This window comes from Haliotis rufescens, unplaced genomic scaffold (assembly GCF_023055435.1).
Source record: "Haliotis rufescens isolate VD_foot unplaced genomic scaffold, xgHalRufe1.0.p SCAF_4, whole genome shotgun sequence".
Classification (NCBI taxonomy): Eukaryota; Metazoa; Mollusca; class Gastropoda; order Lepetellida; family Haliotidae; genus Haliotis; species Haliotis rufescens.
Window position 1 is genome coordinate 32,357,801 of NW_025964112.1, and position 20,576 is coordinate 32,378,376.

At 37.2% G+C, this 20,576-nt stretch overlaps 1 protein-coding gene across 2 annotated transcripts; it reads left to right on the forward strand.

Annotated features, from left to right (window-relative positions):
- The first annotated feature begins 704 nt into the window (after window positions 1-704).
- LOC124149517 (protein CASC3-like) lies at window positions 705-18,895 on the forward strand. Of its 2 annotated transcripts, none has more exons than XM_046521155.2 (12): window positions 705-833; window positions 5,271-5,298; window positions 5,672-5,718; window positions 6,067-6,243; window positions 6,511-6,659; window positions 6,791-6,961; window positions 8,521-9,416; window positions 9,620-9,817; window positions 9,996-10,151; window positions 10,535-10,746; window positions 11,036-11,185; window positions 11,423-18,895. In XM_046521155.2, exons 1-12 carry the CDS (start codon window positions 726-728, stop codon window positions 12,248-12,250), a joined length of 3,120 nt encoding a protein of 1,039 aa, XP_046377111.1. In that variant the 5' UTR covers window positions 705-725; the 3' UTR covers window positions 12,251-18,895. The 2 variants fall into 2 exon arrangements, with proteins under 2 accessions (XP_046377111.1, XP_046377112.1); XM_046521156.2 differs by having other exon boundaries at window positions 9,623-9,817.
- Window positions 18,896-20,576: the final 1,681 nt, after the last annotated feature.

The following is a 20,576-nucleotide window of genomic DNA, read 5'->3' on the forward strand; positions in this document are numbered from 1 at the left end:
TTATATATGAATACAGGCACATGTGTCTTTCTCTTAAGCTATGCTTCATTGGATACATATCCAAATATGGTAGTGGCCCGGGATACATACGGTGGCACATCTGTGAACGGTGCAGGTAGTAATAAGTCTCTTACTCTCTCACTCTCCCGATTGTAAAATGTGTATATGCCATGACTTTACAATCGTCTATTACATTTAAACTCCTTTATAAACCATCGCCGATTGTGCTCGAAAACCTATATCATGATATATAAAAATAAAAGAAAAAGAAACATATAATGGGAGAAAAACGTTTTTAACAAAATTGTGATTTTTGTTTGTTTATTCCAAGAAAGTGCACTATTTATCAATATGTGTATGTGCACGCCTACATTAAACAAATTAACAAGACTTGCTTTCCCATGGATTAAAAACTCCGGGAAATGTGCTTTGTTTTCTGTGGAAAAAGAGAGGTGTCTTGAACTGAATACACCCTTTTATGAAGGAGATAACGCTCTCTTTCTGAAAAAGAATATTGTTTATAAAGATTACATTGATAAAAAGTTCAAAAAGGTATTCCATTCCTGTCGTACATCTATTTACGTCAAGCAGCAAAACCAGGGTAACTACGTCATAAGCGTTACTGTAAGAACAAACGGAATATATAACGGGAGATAACTGTTTGGGGCCTGAATAGTTAGCGAAATCCCGTTTACAGACGAGATCACACTTGCCATGCTAAGAAAATGGCGGATAGACGTCGGAGAAGACGAAGAGAAGATGGAGGAGAAGATGAAGGCGGGGCAACCGATACACTAAAAGAGGGCTCTACCAAAACTAGAGCTTCTGAATGTGTTAGTTACGTTTTTCATGCTAAATACTGCCGACGGAAATGGAGGGACTATGTCAAATCGTTTCGTTGAAGACAAGTCTCGTCTTCAGAAAGTTCAGAATGTTTCGCATTTTTAGAATTCATTCATTCCAAAACTTGGAAATCCTTGTTAATATTGTTCATTTTGACAATTTTATACACGTGCCGATAGTTAATGAACTGTTTTATTTAGATTTTAAAATCCGGGGTTGTTCAGTAGAGTCAGCTCTGTTCTTCCCGTGATTATCGTGCTTCTCATTCGTCTTGGTAGGCATATCTACAAAATGTAAAGAAAAAATAGGTTTGTTTATCATGGAAGGTTGTATGCTTTATATGACCGACCATAATTAATTGTATTTTTAAGCAATGTAAGATCAATGTGGACATTAGCTTCTTCAAGTCTGTGGCTGGCCGTTTTGTAATATTGTAATGCCTTTTCTAACTATGGCAACTTTTAACATGCCTGATTATCCTTACCCATTGTAAATGCAACAAAATTCATATATCATCACTCCAACAGACCATATAACCACTTTACAGGTGATCGATGGGCCAGGTCACGTTTTCCTTACTGACAAGCAAAGTTGGACCCTAATTGGTTAACCTCTTTCGGGTATATCTGTATCCTATGGATGCCATTAATATTTCATGCCAAGAAGTCTAGTTTCTTGCTCTGCAACAAAAATTGGAGTTGCACCTGACTTGACACTGTCAACATTGATCTTGCCTTTTATCCTGTCTCTCAGTGTTTGCTCGGGTACAGAGAAGTTTAATGCCGCTTTATGAACTGCAACTTTATTGTTTTTGACTTCTAAGTAAGAATTAGTCAAAGCTGTAGGCGAGTAACTTTTGTATCCCTGTCGTGAAGGCATTGGTGAACCCTAAGAAAATGAAAAAAAGCTATACGAGATAGCCCGAAAATGTTTCCATAGTTTTTTAATTTTAACTGACGGCAGCACCTCAAGTCACATGACTTATGTTTATGGACATCTAGACAATGAGTCGATGAGATGTGAGAAGGGTGGTGCTTACCATATATATTTTATTTGATGTTTTGTAAATATGAAATTTGGTATTAGTGATCTGGGGCTATTTATCTCAGTGTTGGACATTTGTTTTTTCTGTATTTATGTGTAATATAGTGATTAGGAACATTTTTGTCAGCAAGGTGTGTGAGCAAGTCAAATGAGACTTAATTTACGAGATATCACGATAATTACCGCAATCCATGAATCAAGGTTATCAACAAATTTAGGAAAGGTTTTGTATATAACCAAAAATGGAGAAGATATATTTGATGTTTTCATTGTCCTCTTAATTTTTGCTGCAAGCTCCTAGGTCCCTGTTAAAGTGGTTTACATTCCAAAATCCATAATACCTATTGAACAAGAATCACCAAGTAATTAGTATGTGTATAAGCATGATAAGTTGGTTTTTACAGGTGCAGGATAAAACAGCATCTCATCAAAATTGATGGCGAAAAGACCATCTCCGTGGTCTAGTGGTATTGTTTTGATAATGATAAGAACAGATTTTATGCTAGCCATTGGTGATATTCATATATTCTTCATTTATATTTAGGGCTGCAATGATACAGGAACGTCACGATACGATACGTATCGTATCGTGACCAGAATATCGAGATGCGTATCTCGATAAGCAATGATAAAAAAAAAACAAGACTTAAAGCATGGAAAGATTGAACCTTTCATGATTTTGGAACAGTCAAAATTATTTTATATAACAAGACTACTGAAGTTGTTCAACTTTCCTTCAAAACAATTCAAAGTTCAAACACCAGGAAATAATTAATGTACTCCACCAGGGATACAACTTCAAAGAATTTTGATGCAATGGTCGAAGAAATTGTATCTGAAATTATTGTTTTATCAGGAATAATTTATTCCAATATCGTGTTACCTTAGTTGCAGCTTTTACTATATAATTATATATTTATAATTATAAGAACCACAAGTGTAACATTTTGGTACTGGTAATTTTACTACTAATTTTACGTATGGAACAATTTGACCAGTCACCCTAGGGACTTCCCGTGCTACATGTATTTCGATTGCGATAACGTTATGTTGACATATTTTAGCCAAATTGCCACAAATATGACTTTTAATGAGTATGGCATTTTTAATATATGTATCCATTCTCAGGCAACTAAAGTTCGTTTCAATGTGTCAAAAGCGGTAATCTGACCGTTGTTGCTGTATTTCTTCACACACGATTTCACATAACTTAATGAGAACAATATTAAATGAAATTTTGAATAAAATTAATAAAATATATTACAAACACAAGTCCAGATATACAATGAACAAGTTTTAATAACAAGATAGTATAATAATGGTATTGAATTGCGTACTTCAGTTCGTATTTGCTGACTGGTATTTTCGGTGTTATGTGCTTGCGGTGATCAGCTGATAATGTTTTATGAGATGGGGAAAAACATCTGTCAGTGTAAAACCTGAGCTTATTAAAAATGTAAGTACGTTTTTGGGAGCCATGCGTTAGCGCGCTCTATAACCAAGTTAGCGGTTTATTGAAAGGCACAATACCGAGGAAACGCTGTACTTGAGATTTGCGTTCCGTATCGTGGCGTATCGATAAATGGACCCACGTTTATCGTATATCGTATCGTGGGTCAAGTATCGCGATGCATCAGAATATCGGTGTATCGTTTCACCCTTATTTATATTATATCAATGGTTCATGACCAAAGTGTCAAAAATCTTTTATGTAGTAGGACTGAAATAAGGAATGGCGAATTTGTAATGTTGTAATGTTCAGTACCGAACTACCCAAAAGCCCGGCTTTGTGCATCAATGCTAAGGACCCTACTGACGAAATTATGATGGGATTAGTAGAGATAAACAAAGCAATTAGTGGCACCAAATTACCTTATGGCTTCGTCAGCATTTCTCTACTCCCTACTTCTCCCTGTTAGATTATAAAAGTCAAAATATACATAGTTTTAAGATCAAAGTGATCAATGTTACTTCTAGACAGGACAGAGGAGACCTACACTCATGTTCAGTTAGACTTTGAGAAAGCTACACACAAAACCATTGTAACTGTGTTCCCGAACTCACATGTGTGAGGATGTTTCTTTCATTTTACCCAGGGGGCAGTCGGGTAGCCTAATGGTTAAAGCGTTCACTCGTCACGCCGAAGACCCGGGTTCGATTCCTGACATGGGTACAAGTGTGAAGCCCATTTCTGGTGTCCCCCGCTGTATTATTGCAGGAATATTGCTAAAAGCGGTGTAAAACACTACTCACTCACTCATTTTACCCAGTGTCCAGAAGCTAGGTCTCACGGATGAATATAAAACTTGACAGATCTGGACTATGTCGACTCAGCCACCTGGCCAATTTAGACTGATGATTTTTCCTCGCAAAGTGCATTTGCATATGAATTCTCATGAACTGTATTATGATAGTAAACTGTTTAAAACAATACAAAACAGTTGTTGCATTAATTCCATTAAATGGTGGCAATATATGTATATTTCTTGTTTTCTTTGCTCAGCATCGAACTGTCAAAAGTACCAGGAGCAATTAGCCACAACCGACATCAATCTGTTGAAAATATTTGAGTTCATAAACCCATGACCAGCACCAAAATCTACCTCTGTTTTAGATTTTCGACACTTCGGGCCTATACCATATTTATCATTGTCATCTATCATCCACAAATATCATTGTTATCTGTCATTGTCTCATAGAGTGTCACATTCTATGGCATTTTACAACACTGATCTTTGAACAAACAAAAAATAATAATATTAAGACGTTTGCTTTTAATATTTTCATTTTAAATAACTTTTATATATCTTTTTTTTTGCAAATACTTCAAAATAAAATAGTTAACTGTCACGGCCATCTTTGTTATCTAAGACTAAATTAATGAGGAAATGTTGATGTCTGATATGTCTGGTACTCTTGCTTCATCTGTCTGGTTTTCTTCTGTATCTTTTGATTGTAAACTTAAGTCAAAGTTCATGTAAAAAAATAGGTAGGCAATAGTAGCTCTTTTCTCTTTATGCAAGGATCTGTTTTCACCAGTTGGTGAAGTTTTTGCTCGGTGAAGTGTAGCTGAGGTGCCAATTTAGCTATAACCCTGTCATTGTGTTTTGAAAATCTCCTTGTTGCATGTTGGGTAATGTTTTGTATTCATTTGGTATCTTTCATGCAGTTTCATTTTTTAGCTGATAACTAATCATGTACAATAGTTAGGTGGTGAGGACCTATTTGAACATCACTCTTTAATGAATCAAATATTGACACACGCAGACTGAAAAGGGTCAGATAAATTAAGTTTCCATGCAAGATATTTATAAGATATCAAAAAAATTCTGAACACTGTTTCTATTACTTGTAAAAATAGAATCTTTTATCTCTCTTTTCAGGAAAGTGAAGGAGAAGGCAATGGAGGAGGTAATGAATGTTTTTCATTTAGTTATTTTGCATGACAGGCTAAATTGTACTCAAAATCTAGTGAAAAATCTGATTTGGGCAAATTATGTTTGTATGAGCAGTGGTATTAACAAGCCATGAATCATTGAAAGTGATACTGATTCCTAAGGTAAAGAAAGTCATTGTCAGCTTGGGCACATTCAATAGTTTTTATCTTAAACATGTTAAATGGACACACTTATACTGGGCAGAGACAAATGAAATGTTACTTGTACTAGTAGTCAAGGTAGTTGTCTAGTTTGTACTAATACTTTTATAACATAAGCCTCTATTCTGAAATGTGTTGAAGATTTAATATGTGATGAACTTGTGACTTTTTATTAACCATGTGCAGATGTGCTTTCTGAGAACGGGAGTGCATCAGAAAAGAAAGTGAAAGAGGTAGGTCATGTGTACCACAACCAGTGATTGTTAAGATGTGTCACCAGACTAGTGGAAATCTGAAACGAATACATGTTGTCTCCTTAATTTAGTTAATTTTACATCACCAATTGTCCAAGATTATTTGGGGACTTGTTAGATTTAACTTGTAGTTTTCCAGAGAATTTGCTGAAAATATATTAGCCAATAATATGGTTATCATGTATGCACAGGAGCAATTGTGTCAAATATTCAGTGCAATTCACAATGGACAGTATGATTCAAGTCCATAGAAAGGAAGTATTGTCTTGTGTAAAATAGAATATGGTCATCTGCTTTGGTAAAAAATTCACTGAATATTCACTGAAGGATGAAGAGGATAGTGAGGAGGAATCAGACTCATCAGAAGAGACGGATTCAGATTCAGATGATGATGACGATGATGATGAAGAGGAAGACGAGGATGAAGAAGCATATGATGATGATGTCATCATAGAGGATGATGGCAGCTGGGTAGAAGAAGAAAGGCAGAGTGGTGATGGAGAGGTATGTAGGCACCTGGTAGTCAAGTAATGCAGATGAGGTCTGTGGTCTCTATGAAAATGGTTGCCATTATTTTTATTCGTTACATGCATTATTATCATTTATATCATGTCAAGAATTCATTTGATTTAGGGCTTGGAGACATGTTTAAACAGAAAACTGTCTTGATTAATTTAGTCATGTATTTAGGATACGTCTATTCTCTCAGATTGTCAAATCCTAAATATTTCTTTTATATACCTAGTTTCTAAAAAATTGTCCTGTTTGTAGGAACAGCAAGAAGATGGGAAGAATCTTGATGATGATGAAGACCGGAAGAATCCTGCATACATCCCTCGGAAAGGGGCCTTCTATGAGCATGATACTCGCATGCATGGAGGTGGGGAGACCCAGCAGAAGGAAGAGGAAGACGATCAGCGGTAAGCAGGAATGAATATTTGGAATATCACTGTTGATCTGTAAGACCTCGTCCCTGAAACTATTTTCTGAAAACGGCACCAAATAGCTAAGATTGCTACTGTTCTTCACTCTTTGTTTGCTTTTACTTCAGACCTAAGAAGAAGTTGTGGAAGGATGAGGAAAAGTGGCTGCATGATCGTTACCGGGATGACCAGCAGGCACCAAAGTCTCGGGAAGAGCTGATAGCCATCTATGGTTATGATATTCGTGCCTATGATAAGCCACCTGACAGTGCTCCGAAACGAGGAATGGGAAAAAGAGGGTAGGAGCATTAGCTGGGTTTTTTCACAAATTTCCAAGATTTACATATAAATATAAGGTCAACATCTGAAAACATTTTATCGCATGTTGACATGTTTTCAGCCATACATGATTCTGAGTGTTTTTTCTTTTATCTCCGACTATGAACATGATGAAGTGGGGCGTGGGATACCGAGTTCGTCCTTCTTGAAGGGGTTAAATTTTCTCAAAAACTCTTAAAGTTAGAGAAATGAAATTTTACACACTGATGTTACTGGTCATGACCTCAAATGGGTTAAAAATTGGTGTCATAAATTCATTTTTTATAGAGTCATAGTCCTTGCCCTGTGCTTTTCAACTTAGTGCATACAGCATGAAATGGATACAGTTTTTCTCAGAAATTATAGAAGTTACGTGAATGAAAGTTTGCATGCTTATCTAAGAGATACTTGTCAAGACTGAGCCCAAAATTTGGTCCTGTCAATTATTATAACACAATTATTGCCTTTGCTCCATGCTTTTCAACTCAGTGCATACTATGTGAAATGGGGACAAGGTGTCTCAGAAACTATAGATGTTACGTGTATCAAAGTTTGCATGCGAGTTTGAAAATTGGTCCGGCAAATTATTGTTTTATTTTTATTATTCTTCGCGAGAAGGGGCTTTTTGTGCATTTATTTCACATTTTATCATTTTTTCTAATGACAAGACGGACCAGGTGCCTATATTTTTAAGGGTTAATAGGACTGTGTTTTTTTTTAATAGTTTATGTTAACTACTATGTGAACAAACAGAATTCTAATGAGCCCCATGTTCTTACTGACTGTGCCAAAACATTTCATTTGACCAGCTTGAAGTAGAAGGTATGAGTGGGCATTGGTCAAATGGTGATGAGTTGGATCTGCTAGTCTTGATGTGGATCACAGATTCCCCCTGATTTTGGTCCTTGGCAGCACTACCTGTAAGCATAGGATTTACAAAAGGGAATTGTCCAAGAGCTGCATCACTTTTTCTTCTTCCCATGTAGCTGACATACCCTGATAAAACTAAAAAGATACTGTTCAAAGTTGCTCGCTCGCTCGCTCGCTTGCTCACTCACTCACTCACTCACTCACTCACTCACTCACTCACTAGGTTAAATTCTCCCCCCCCCCAAAAAAAAAATATATTCAAAACCCAATTACTTTCAATTAACTTGCGTACAGAAAGGCATGCATTAAATGAAAAACCCAAATATATAAAAACAGCTTGCATATATATACCCAATAAAGTGTTCAAAGGAGCTGATTTCCGAAACACAATTACAAGCTAATTTACATTCTGAGTCAAACCTATATATTAAGAACAGTTATGTACATCCAAACATTTTTTTTAAAATCTTAAAATGTTCGCTAATTTTAGGTAAAACCCAATAGAGTGATAGATTAGTGAAGAAATATTGGTTACCAAATGAAAAATGTAATAACCGAATTAAAACATAAACCCTCGAGTAAAAACTCAATTGCTCCAAAAGTTATCTGGAGCTCTGTAAAAAATAGAACAATTAACAGACACTGATTGTTTTTACTTTATTTTGAATAGAGGCCGACGGGGACAAAGGAGACTTGGGGACTTTGTCCCAAGCCAGCGGATGAAAACAGAGCTAGATAACAGGACCTCATATAGTGATCTTGCCAATGAGAATGATATGAGATCACCTCGTGAATATATGACTGAAATTCGAACAGGTCCTGACTACAGGAGTCAAGACAATCGCTCTCAGTATGATAAAAGAGCCAAAAATTACCACAACCAGTCACAAGATTACCGTAATCAAGCCCCAGATGGCAGAACACAAGATGCTCGCCAGGAACATAGATCACAGGATTACAGAAATCAGGACTATGGTAGTAGATCTAGTCAAGATTACAGAGTATCTCCTGAAAAATCCCAGGATTACAGAAATCAGTCTGACTCGAGATCTGGGTACAGGGGACATTCTGATTACAACAATCAGTATCAATCAGATTACATACAGAGGAATAATATGGATAATTCTCGGGGAAGAGGGCGTGGGCGTGGAGGAAGAGGCAGGGGCAATAGAGGCAGGTATTCTGACTCCCCAGAAACATCCTATACTCAGAGTCGGCCCCGCCAGTCCACATCACCTAGGGAGTTTACAAACACTACATTGAAAAACCCAGGGCAGGATGCAGAACAAGAACCTCGAGTAGAGCATGAAGCAGACTCTTCTGAAATTAAAGAGAAGTCCCAGAGTCAAGATGTTATCATCTCCAACAAAGAAAATGTTCAAACTATAAGTGTGACAATTACAAACACAACCACCGAGAAGAAATCCTATTCTAAGGATCGTCGCAGTAAAGTTGTAGGTCGAACGAGGGTTCAGGACACAGTGGTCAATGCTATAGACCCAGGTGTTGGATCTATGGCCATTGAGAGTCCTGCAAAGGCGCCACAAGAGGAGAAAAATGGTCGAGGTATGTGCATATTGTGTTTGTGCATAGCTTAAGGGAAAGGGAGATATGTGTTACAACAAAATGGTGAATGTTCAAGTGCTGTGAATGGCATGATACCATTCCCTAATGTGAGGTTAATGGGGAGAACATAGTACATAACTGATTTGTATTCATTTCCCTCTCAATTGCTGTGTGTAACCCTGATTGTGATTGACCCTTTCTAGCAGCAGCCCAGCAAGGTGGTACCAGTAAAATAGTTGACAAACAGCAGTTCCCACCCCGCCTTCAGAACACAGCTTCTAAACCAGACATTGGACAGCAGAGTCGACCTAAGCGTTACTCCTCTCAGCGGCAGAGGAACATCCCTGACGTCAACTACTCAGACCAGGTGTCTGTGGACAGTGGAACATACTACAATCCCGGTATGTGCTACCTCGAATGTTTATCACACTTATTCATGTAGTGTGAAGCTGTTTGTTGCTCTGTAAGCATGGTAGTACTGGTAAGGTATGTTTGCTGAGTAAGCTGTGACATGTTTAGGAGACACATTGGTATTGATGCCGTGCACGCTAACCCTCCCTGCGCCCTCTGTCCCTGCAGCTGCCCCAGCCTACACTCCACCTATGTACCGCCCTGAGCAGTCTGTTGCACAACCTCCACAGCCATCACCACCACGTCTCCCTCAGCCTCAGCCCCAAGACACGGCTGGCTTCCAGACAACAATACTACAGCCTCCCATGGGCTTTCCATTACCAGGTAGGCCATTGCAGATCTTGCTGTCAGTGCTTTGTTCAACTAGAAAAAGGACAATGCTCATGAGAGACAAAAAACTTGAGACAAGTATATATTGTATTTCAGTTTTAAGTATCTTGGTTGTGAACCAGAGAAGTGCCTTATCTGGCTACCTGTTTCATAAGGCTGGATTTGTCGTAAAGCTGCAGTGATTGTATTTGAATTGTTATTAACTATTGTTGGAATAGATCACTGAGGTGGTAGACTCACTGGTACCAAGGGTTTTTTTTCAGGCTCTCCAGAAAGTCTTGATTTTTGTGACCTTTGGCCTTTTCCTATGATTTTTAAGTGTAACATGAAATGCTTGTTATCATGGTTACTCTTCAACGATCTGTGATGTGTTCCAGTGTCTACGGCAGGTCTGCCAACTGTTCCCCCACGATTGTATGCCCCAGGGCCAACCCCAGCTGTCACCATGACTGCACCATCTGCCATCATACAGCCACAGTTCCTAGGAACAGGTGTTCCTGGAGTGCCACAGGTTGTGTATGGGGCTCCCCCAGGACCATACCCGATGACAGTGGGATACCCCTCACCTCCCCCTCCCCCTCCACAGCAGGTAATAGATTCAAAGGATCTGTCTAACTCTTGATTTAGATCTAAAAAATGTGACATAGCAGCATCAGTACCCTTCTGCATCTAAAAATGTGTAACATGGTGATACCATTTGCTGACATATCAATTGTTTTTCAGTGATATTTGTCTAGTGTAGACAAATTATGTTTTTAAAAAAAGCAAACAATAGGATGTCTGTAAAGAATTTGTGCTTCCATCTTGTCTTCTAGATTCAGGCTGTATGAAATTGTGACAGAACCAAATTATATCAGCGTTTTCCTTTGTTTGTGTAGGGTGCAGCAGCTCCAGCTCCGCCAAGCAACACAGGGCAGGAGTTGTTTAGAGGCGGCACTACATACTATGCCCCCGAGCTGCAGCAACCAAGCCCTAACAGATCACCACAAAAGAGACCTAAGGCTGCCATACCTATAGTAAACCCTATTGTAAGTTACATTTCATGTATCTGTCTCCAATCTTTGTTCAGCTTTTGGATAATCTTGAAGTCTTCGTATTAGCTTTAAGACTAATCAGTTTATGGTTGTAGTAGGTAAATGTGTTCAATGTGTTATCATGGTTTTGTTCTGAGGCCCTGGCACATGAACAAAAACAGACCACCATGAAGTATAACTGCTTTGATGACATCCTGATGTTTGATCTGGATACATGATTTTACTTCACAGGAGCACAAGAAGAATGGCAGGACTGCTTATGAGAGGGAAGAGTCATCACGGGCAGTTCATCCAGTTGTTGGTGCTGAAATGGACAAGGGGGAGACAACTTTCTCACCAGTCCCTGACAGTAGTGATGGTGATGGAGATCCTAGCCTGACAGCAGACTGTCAGCAGGCAGAGTTACCACTGTATGAGAGTGCCACATATAAAGCCTCACAAGAAAATAGTGCTAGCAATAATGAACAGAACGATTCTTTTGTGCAATCTACTGACATTAACATAAGTGATGCAAAAACTGAACTAGATCAGAATATGATTTCTTCTGATCACTTTAGTAAAACTACTGAAGGCTCACCTGAAATGGAGTTCAGTCATCCTACTGACACTGCCCACAGTGAAGTTAGTCAACAATTGGTAGAGTCTATAAGTGACACTAGAATACCAGAGGACAAACTTACAGTAATTGCTCACTCTCAAGATCATATATTTGAAAGTAGTTCAAGTGTTTCAAAAGGTGTACCAAACGTAGCAGTAGAAATAACAAGAGACTTGGAAAATGTGTCATTGAATGAAACGGACACTACAAACCCTGCAAGGAGCACTGATGTTAAAGATGACGAGAGGAGAAAACCTCAAGTGCAAGAATTTTGTGTGAGGAAAGATTTTGAGGTTGCAGATATAAAGCCATCGGTTGCAGAGATTGATTCTGCAGTGGATGCAGGTGGTGACTCATCGCAATATGGAGGCTCAAAGATGCAGATGAAGTTAGAGATGGAAGAAGGTTCATCAGAAACTGATGTCACAGTTCCAGCCACTGCTGTGGAAGCCAGCAATTAAAGTGATCAATCATCTAGGATCCCACAGTTGAATGTTCTACATGGTTTTCAAGCTTTTGTTTCAAGCATTTTGGATGTTGTTTTGTCTGTATCAAAAGAATTTTTAGTGTACTTTAACATGTTTAAAGTGTTATTAAACATTCTGTGCGATGGTTTGATCAAGTCTAACATAGAAGTTGATTTTGTCTGCAGACTTTCCTCTTTACTTTGAATAAGATGCAGCTCCATAATTTTCACTGTCCAAGAGCATGAGAATTTTGAATTAGAGATATGTTTTAGTTGTGTGAAAGGCATGCCATAAATCTATGCTTAATGCCCTTTTTCAGCTTTTGCCTCAATGAATGTTGTTGAGAGAAAACAGCAGTTTTATCCAGTTTATTTGGTTCTGTTTCATTACAGAAATTGTCATGCCACACATAATGTATGGAAAGCTTATTTCCAGATTACCTATGACAAAATGATTTGGAAAGTGTCCAAATGGAATTGCCAGCACCATGAATATCAACATCCCTGATAATCAGTGTATCAAACACATTCATTCTATTAGGATATATACCCTGGACCCATTACCCCCCTTATCTTTTTTAGGCTGTAAAAACAGTACTCATCTCGGCTTTCATGTGCTGTCTTAAATACACCTGGAACGCCTTGATGCATAAGGACTTCCCCTCCCATCTTTCTACTGGGGAAAACATCATTCCCAGCTGAAAAGTCATTTATGAAAGTCTTCTGGTTCATTAATATATAATCAGAGCTCACTCGGATGACGCAGCAATTTTGAATGTAGAGCTATGCTGAACTTGATTTCAAGCTCATGTGAGAATAAATTCTGTGCTAGGTTAGTGATGAAACAGATTGAGCTGTTATGGAGACTGTGTCCAGGGTACTGATCAAAATGGAATGGAGTTCCAATACACTGGATAATCGAGGATTTCAACTCATACTGGTGAATTTGCTATTTTCAACTTAGAATATCTAGTTACAATTCTTCATTAAAAATAATGTTAATGAAGAACTTTAAGTACTACGTTATTTTTATTCTTCTAAGCAACGTTAGTTGTAATGGAGTTATCTTGTGTGAATGACTCAATATGAAGGCATCTTTCACAAAGTTGATTCATCCTAAAAGAAAGGTATTATTGAATCTTATTCATTTATAAATATATATATTCACACATGTATATCAGCTGTATTGCAATGTTTTCTCTACTGTTGCAAATATAACATTTGGAATATAATTTGCCATAAATTACAATTATATTACAAGATACAACGAAGGATATCTGTTTTTAAATGTATTATGTTAATCCTTAACTCAGGTTAAAAGGTCTAAGTAGGTTTATTAAGGTAGATTTATGTAACTAATAGTAATCTGTTACAACTTTATGAAAACAATTGTGTGAGATGTAAAACCATCTTTTGTTGTTCTGTTGGTGAAGCCAACTGCAACATATTTGTATGTGTACACATAGTTATTGACACATCAATTCATATTGTGAAGTAATATGGTTGAATATTATGTCCAATATAGCGTTTGCATAATGACTATACGCATGTTGTATTTAGAAGATAAAATCTTGTTATTATGAGGATTACTACATACACGTCTTTCAGGTCTATTTTTAAGCGTTCTTATGGAAATTATGTAATATGAAACTGATTAAATCTTTAAAATGCACATTTCGACATGAACGATAGGGATCTCTAGGACATTGATGGGGTTAAGTGTTTCTTGATGAACTGATCACTTTGAACAGTTATTTCCAGACTTTGGAATTGGTTTAAATGAATTATTACATTTTTGTATGCATTTTGTTCAGTTACCCTCTATAATATATGGCATGAGTAATAAAGACAGTTGTCCCTTGTGTCTTGATCATGTTGATAATTGAAATAGATTCAAAGATACAGGAGCCTGCATTGAAAGGGTTTTCTTAGAGTAATATTCTAAATTCTTGATTTTCATATGAAACTAGAAAACAAGCTTTTAGTTTGTTTTGAGAAAATATATCCACAATTTCCAGGATAAACTGTCAGGTTTGTAATGTATACTGAGACTATAATCTCCTCTTATCTAATTTGTGTAACTTATTTTTTTAGGTTGTGAAAACATTTACTCTGCAGAAAAAGAAACGCAAGAATTATTTTTAGAGTTATATTTTATATATCATGTAAATAATCAACAGATGTTGATTGATTGTTTAAAATTGGCATACATCATTGACCAGGCTCCACAAGGCACACATGGAACAGCACACGGAACAGTAGATTTTCAAGGTGAAGGTCATCTGTTCTCAGTATATTGTATGGCGACCAAAAGAGTTCAAAACTGACTGGCATTGTCATCCCATGGATGCAATCAGATCCCGAATTGTGGCCTGGGAATATTCACCCACTCTGCCTGCAGTGCTTGTATCAACTGTCAGAGGTTCTCTGGTTGTTGCAGACATGCTCACAGTCGTTGATCCAGTGCATCCCATTCATCACATTAATGTTCCATTGGGTTTTAATCTGGAGACCTGGAAGACCATGGCAGGACCTGGATGTTGTGATTCCTGAAAAAGTGTTGCCGTGTGAGGTTCGGGCATTGTCTTGTTGGAAAATGATGTTCGCTGTTGCATAATGGGAAGGATGTGTGGCCGAAGAATCTCATCTGTGTAACGTTGTGCCGTTAAATTCCCCAGAACTTGCACAATGTCTGGTGTACCAGTGTAGGAGATGACTGCCACTTCCTGTATGCAGTTTCATGCATAAGTTTCCCCGCGATGCCAGTTAACACGTCTACCATCTGCACGGTGAAGCCTAAAATGTGACTTGTCACTAAGCCAAACTTGTCTCCATTGCAGTTGTGGCCATATTCTGTGACCTTGACACCACTGACGTCACAGCTGGTCGTCTAGCATGAATACCTTCAGCGCATAAACAGTTCCTCACTGTCTGAGCTGATATCCTACGCATTCCTGGTATTGCCATAGTCTTAGAAGTGGCCATGGTGGTTCTTTCATGTAAGTGACATACCCCTATAAACCTGTCCTTTGCAATCATCCGATGGCATGGTTGCATTGGGCCTCCGTCAGATGTTTTTTTTCGGTGTTCACTTGTCTGTAAGATTGTGATGGCATGTAAATGAAAACCCAACATGTTTATAGCCCAACAAGTGATGTTGCATGTGCATGTCATGTTGGTGTGTTTTGGCGCCAGGTTCTCATGTGGTTGTTTAGTGATTTTTCCATCTTTCCACCAAATTTCTGTAGTAGGACAAATCAACCCCAATCCAAGCAACTGTTTTGGTGTTAATTTTGTATGGATGTTGGCAACACTGTCAGATATTTACAAGTTGAACTACTTTTGCGTTTCATATTTTTACAGAGTACCGGGTTTATCTAAAATTTAAAAACATTTTTTGTTGTTTTTCAAACAGAACGCAAGCACTTGTAGAAATTTGGTTATACCTTGGAAATTAAAGATGTACATTATATGACTGATATTTAATTACATTACTTTGTTTCTACTTTGAAGCAGTGAAGCTTATATATTTGTGTATGTGCCATTATCACCCTGTCAGAGGATAGGTAAATGTTCTACTTGCATCTAGATGCACCTTTGTAATGTGTATACTAATAAGCAGAGGCGTGTTTATTTGTCTATAACTGTGTACATGGTGTGTAATATGTATGTTTCCATGGTGCGAAGCATGCTTGATTAGCGTTTGAATAAAGACATCTAATAAGTTGCTGTAAATAAAAAAGGTTTTGAAAGTTTTGTTTTGATATTTTGTTGTGTGAATGTTCTTACAATGATGATGAGCAATAGTCTCACCAGCTGCAGAAGTTCTGACTTTGAAAAGGATCCTTCGCCCAGGACTTCAGGCACAGGACTGTATCATGAGATGAGGACTGTTCACATGCGATCATATTGTACCTGGCTTGTACCTATACCAGCTATAGAAGCTAACAGTTTTAGTCCACTAGTCCTTATAATGATAACATATAGAAAAACCTTTAAGAAGGGACACTTTAGCAGTTTGGCAGGGACTATAGGATTTCTAATGTTACTGTACATGCATGATCTCATCTGAACTGGATTATTAAAGCCACCTACATATACCGAACTGCAAAAAAAAAGCTCTTTATGAAAATACTTCACGGAAGTTGCCCATTTAAAATATCAATGCAATTTTTTTTATGGTATCTCATTTAAAGTAAAGTAAATTTGTGTATGAGCAAATATACTATTGCATGACCTGCATGCAGATTTACTCCATTAGTATCTATACACAAATCTGCAATGGCACTCAGTAATATTTTAGCTTTAACCCTCTTGGTGCCACGGGACCATATATGGTCCCTCACTTTTCACACCCGCATAGTGCCAGGGGACCATATATGGTCCCAAGAAAATGCCCTTTTTAAACTGTGAATTTTGATATTTAACACTGAGTGCGCAAAGTCAAAACTATAACCATCATCACCCCAATCATCTTAGCTTTAACATCGTGTAACTCATACTTTATACAATGCTACGGATTGGGAAATATGGCGAGATTGGTAAAGTGGCTACCGCTCTTCTCGGCCTTTTTCTGCCATGTTTGAACACCAAGCGAATGACTGCGAATTTTGATTATGCACCCATGTCACATACACGTAAATATTTTCAGACAAAATCCTTGTTCATAAGAAAAAATATGACCTGAGTGGTCAGAAAGACATATTTTTCGCAACTGTATACTTATTCATGTAAATACAATTCTGTTCACTCCTTTATGAACAAGTTTATTTACACGTTTTGTATATTATTACTATCGGTAATGGCGGAATGGTCCGCACACATGAGAAAACGACAGTGTATATTTCCATTACATTTATGATGTTCATTGAATGAATTTATAACCATCTTCACCCTAATCATCTCAACGTTAATATCGTGAATTTATAACCATCTTCACCCTAATCATCTCAACGTTAATATCGTGTAACTCATATTTTATGCAGTGCTACGGATTGCGAAATATGGCGAGATTAGTAATGTGGTTACGGCGCTTCTCGATCTTTTTCTGCCATGTTGAACTTCATGCGAATGAAGGCAATTTTTTATTATGCACCCATGTCACATACACGTAACTATTATTATATCAGACAGCCAATTTGAAAAAGAAATCTGATCGGACTGGTCAGAAAGATTTCCTAGTCCCCACTGTACAGTTATTGGCGTAAGAGTACTAACGTTTAGTCGGCCACGGAAGTTTTTTGTTCAAGTATTGCATATGTTTATCGACTGTGTCATGGCGATTTAGCACGGCGCTACATACCAACCGACAGTGCAGATTGTCTTTTTGTTTATGAAGCTGATTAACAGAAAATATTCAAATCAAAGATATGGAAAGATAGCTATAATCGTTAATATTAAGTTGGTATAGTGTATATTTATGGGCAGGAGGTTCATGATCAAAACCTAAACATTTAATGGCCAAGCCCGAAGTGATCGACAGGGCACGTTCGCATCATTTCTGTGCCGCGATTTCTTGTTTACCGGTTGTCCTACATACTCGCCCGTTCAGACAAATAACTGCTACTTTTTTCATATGAAATGACTAAGAGTCATGTGTGATTGCTCAAACTACCTGACCGTGTGAGTGACTTGCCCTAACTGTTTCACATTTTGTCGCAAATGGAGATTTCAAAAGTGTGGCCACGACATCTAACGTGAGTCGACGCCATATTGTAAACAAATTGTGTCAAGGTCGGTTCCACATGTGGTAGCTCGGCCCACGTTTCTGTCGATGGTACACGCGATACAAACATAATGCAACTACTGAAAACATCAACATAACTTCTACAATGATGACATCAATACCTTTTTGTATTTGGATTAACCGCTAATGGATACGCTTTGCTGTTAAGTTCGATTTCGATTTGTTTTTCCTTTCATTGAAACTGTGATAATGGCGCTGTGACTGGTTTGCTGAAATAGTATTTTCCATGAGTCTAATGTACATGGTACATGCTGTGATTGTAGAAGATAATTGATAACCAATTGTGTATGCATTTATATCATCAAATAAACAATTACTAATCTCTTCAGAAAATGGAATATATTAAAGCTCGTTTTCAAACATTCTGCCATGGATATTAGATCAAAAATTAACATTAGATTTACAAATTAATTATGTACACTGTACCCTTGATTAACGTATGATAATATATTGCAAGTCTTCAACTCTTATTTGATATGTCATCTGAAATGTTAGCAATGAGTACAATTAATTTTATTTCGTTACAATCTGCAATTTTATTCAAATAGGCTAAAAGACGGTCGGTGATTTCCCGCCGCTGTGAATTTGTCGTCTGCACAGGTGCGCGTGATTTGACCTCGCGTGTTGTGACGTGGATGATGTCACATGAAACAGCTGATCTAATGTTGTGGTAGTATAATGGATACACGTGGTTTCATTTTCCAAATAACAATATTCTCTTTGACTGAACACGAAAGCATATCTAGTACATCACGATTGGAAAATGTCTACGGCGACCGACGAGTGAATGAGACCGCTTATCATTTGACTAACAGTGTTAGAATATTTGGCGCAGTTTTCTAGTTTTGGTATGTTGACATGTGCTTTTCATATCTGTTTGAAGGCTTGATATTCCAAAAAAATAATATGCATTTAGTTGAGTACAGTGAGAAAGCTGTCAAAATGGATCCAATATTAAACCACCTAGATTTTAATATTTTAGCTTCATGTATTGAAATCTCGAATCCTTCAATTTATAACATAAACAGTAAAAGTAATTAGATCTTCTCACAATATATAGATAATCTATTTCTGAAAGACAAAAAGTTTTTACTGTAAATGTGACTTCGTTTTGATGTTTTACATAGTTATATTTATGTCTTTTTTCACTCTGCATTATCTAAATTACCAAATACTTCGACCAGTGACATAGTAGTAATTAGATTCTACTTTGTTTTGTATCCTAGGTATAAAATAGATTTTCTTTTTAAATAAATATTTGTCTAAGAGCAAAATCAATACATTCTTGTGGTTTTTTTCCACCATTTTAATTTGTATATCTTCCCTCCAAGCTGTTGCATGTTTAGCTAGGCCAAAATTAAGAAAAAAAGGAAAGACATAATAAACCATTTTTATTAAAGGTTTTGCTGGTTAAATTTTCGAAGTTTAATACCAAGAATATATTTTTTCCTTTTATGACAAATAATTCCATTACTTTCATTGGCCTACGATCATTATCTATTTCAAACTTTTCCTTTAGTAGAATGGGATGGAATGGGAAACTAGTGGAAATAAACTATCACGTATGTCCTTAAATGTACATGTATATACCTAGCTAGGTTTAAATACACTTCTAAAGTCGTATATATAAATCAGATGAATAAATGAAAGAAAAAGTGGTATTTCATGGACTGGCCATACAAGTATATTTTGAGCAAAGGTCAAAGTTAGGCAGCCAAGTGCGAAATACGACCCGATACGAGGATGTATGTTTTCTGGTGGTCATAGTGAAACAATGACATACGGCGTCCGAGTTGCGAGTGATCGAAAATAGGTTTGTTGAATAGATTTGCTGCCCATGAAAACGTTTCAACAATTTTGATTGAATCTACATGTACTTACTTTTGGGTGGTATTACGTTAGTATAATCTTGTTAATTATTAAGAAATAATAATGAAGCCCGATATTGAGCGATGTCAATTTGAGTATTGTTAGGGCTGTTTAGCGATCTTTCACATTTTGTCCTTCGAAAATGTACGATGTCAATTACCCCGAAGTTGTTTTTATCACTAATAAAAGAGCACGGTCATTGAAACATACATGGACGTAACCGGGATTTCTTCAAGATATACATTCCAAACTGTCATTCGTTTTGTGACATAATCTTTGAAACAGTCTGCGTATGAATTAATCACGACCACTTCCGTCAATTTTGTTTTGACGTCCAAAACACGCACAATTTCATCGGGATTTTTTATCGGTAAATTTAACTCACGGAAAATTTGCAGTGAATGTGTCTATCACTGTTAGGACATGTACTTGCCAATGATATGAATTATTGGTCATTTAGATTTCAAACAAGGGCACTTACTTGACTTTTCTTGCCGTATTCGGGTGCGTCCATATTACGATTAATGTGGAAAAGTAGGAAACTTATAATTCCAGCACTTTTATCGATGGCTGGGCAGTGCATAGATCTTTTTGATTTGGTGACTTTAGATACTGTTGGAAAGACAATCAACTCGAGTTGCATGTTATACAATTTGGTTACATTGTGTGAAGAAATAAAGACGTTGCAACACTTTTGATACAATGT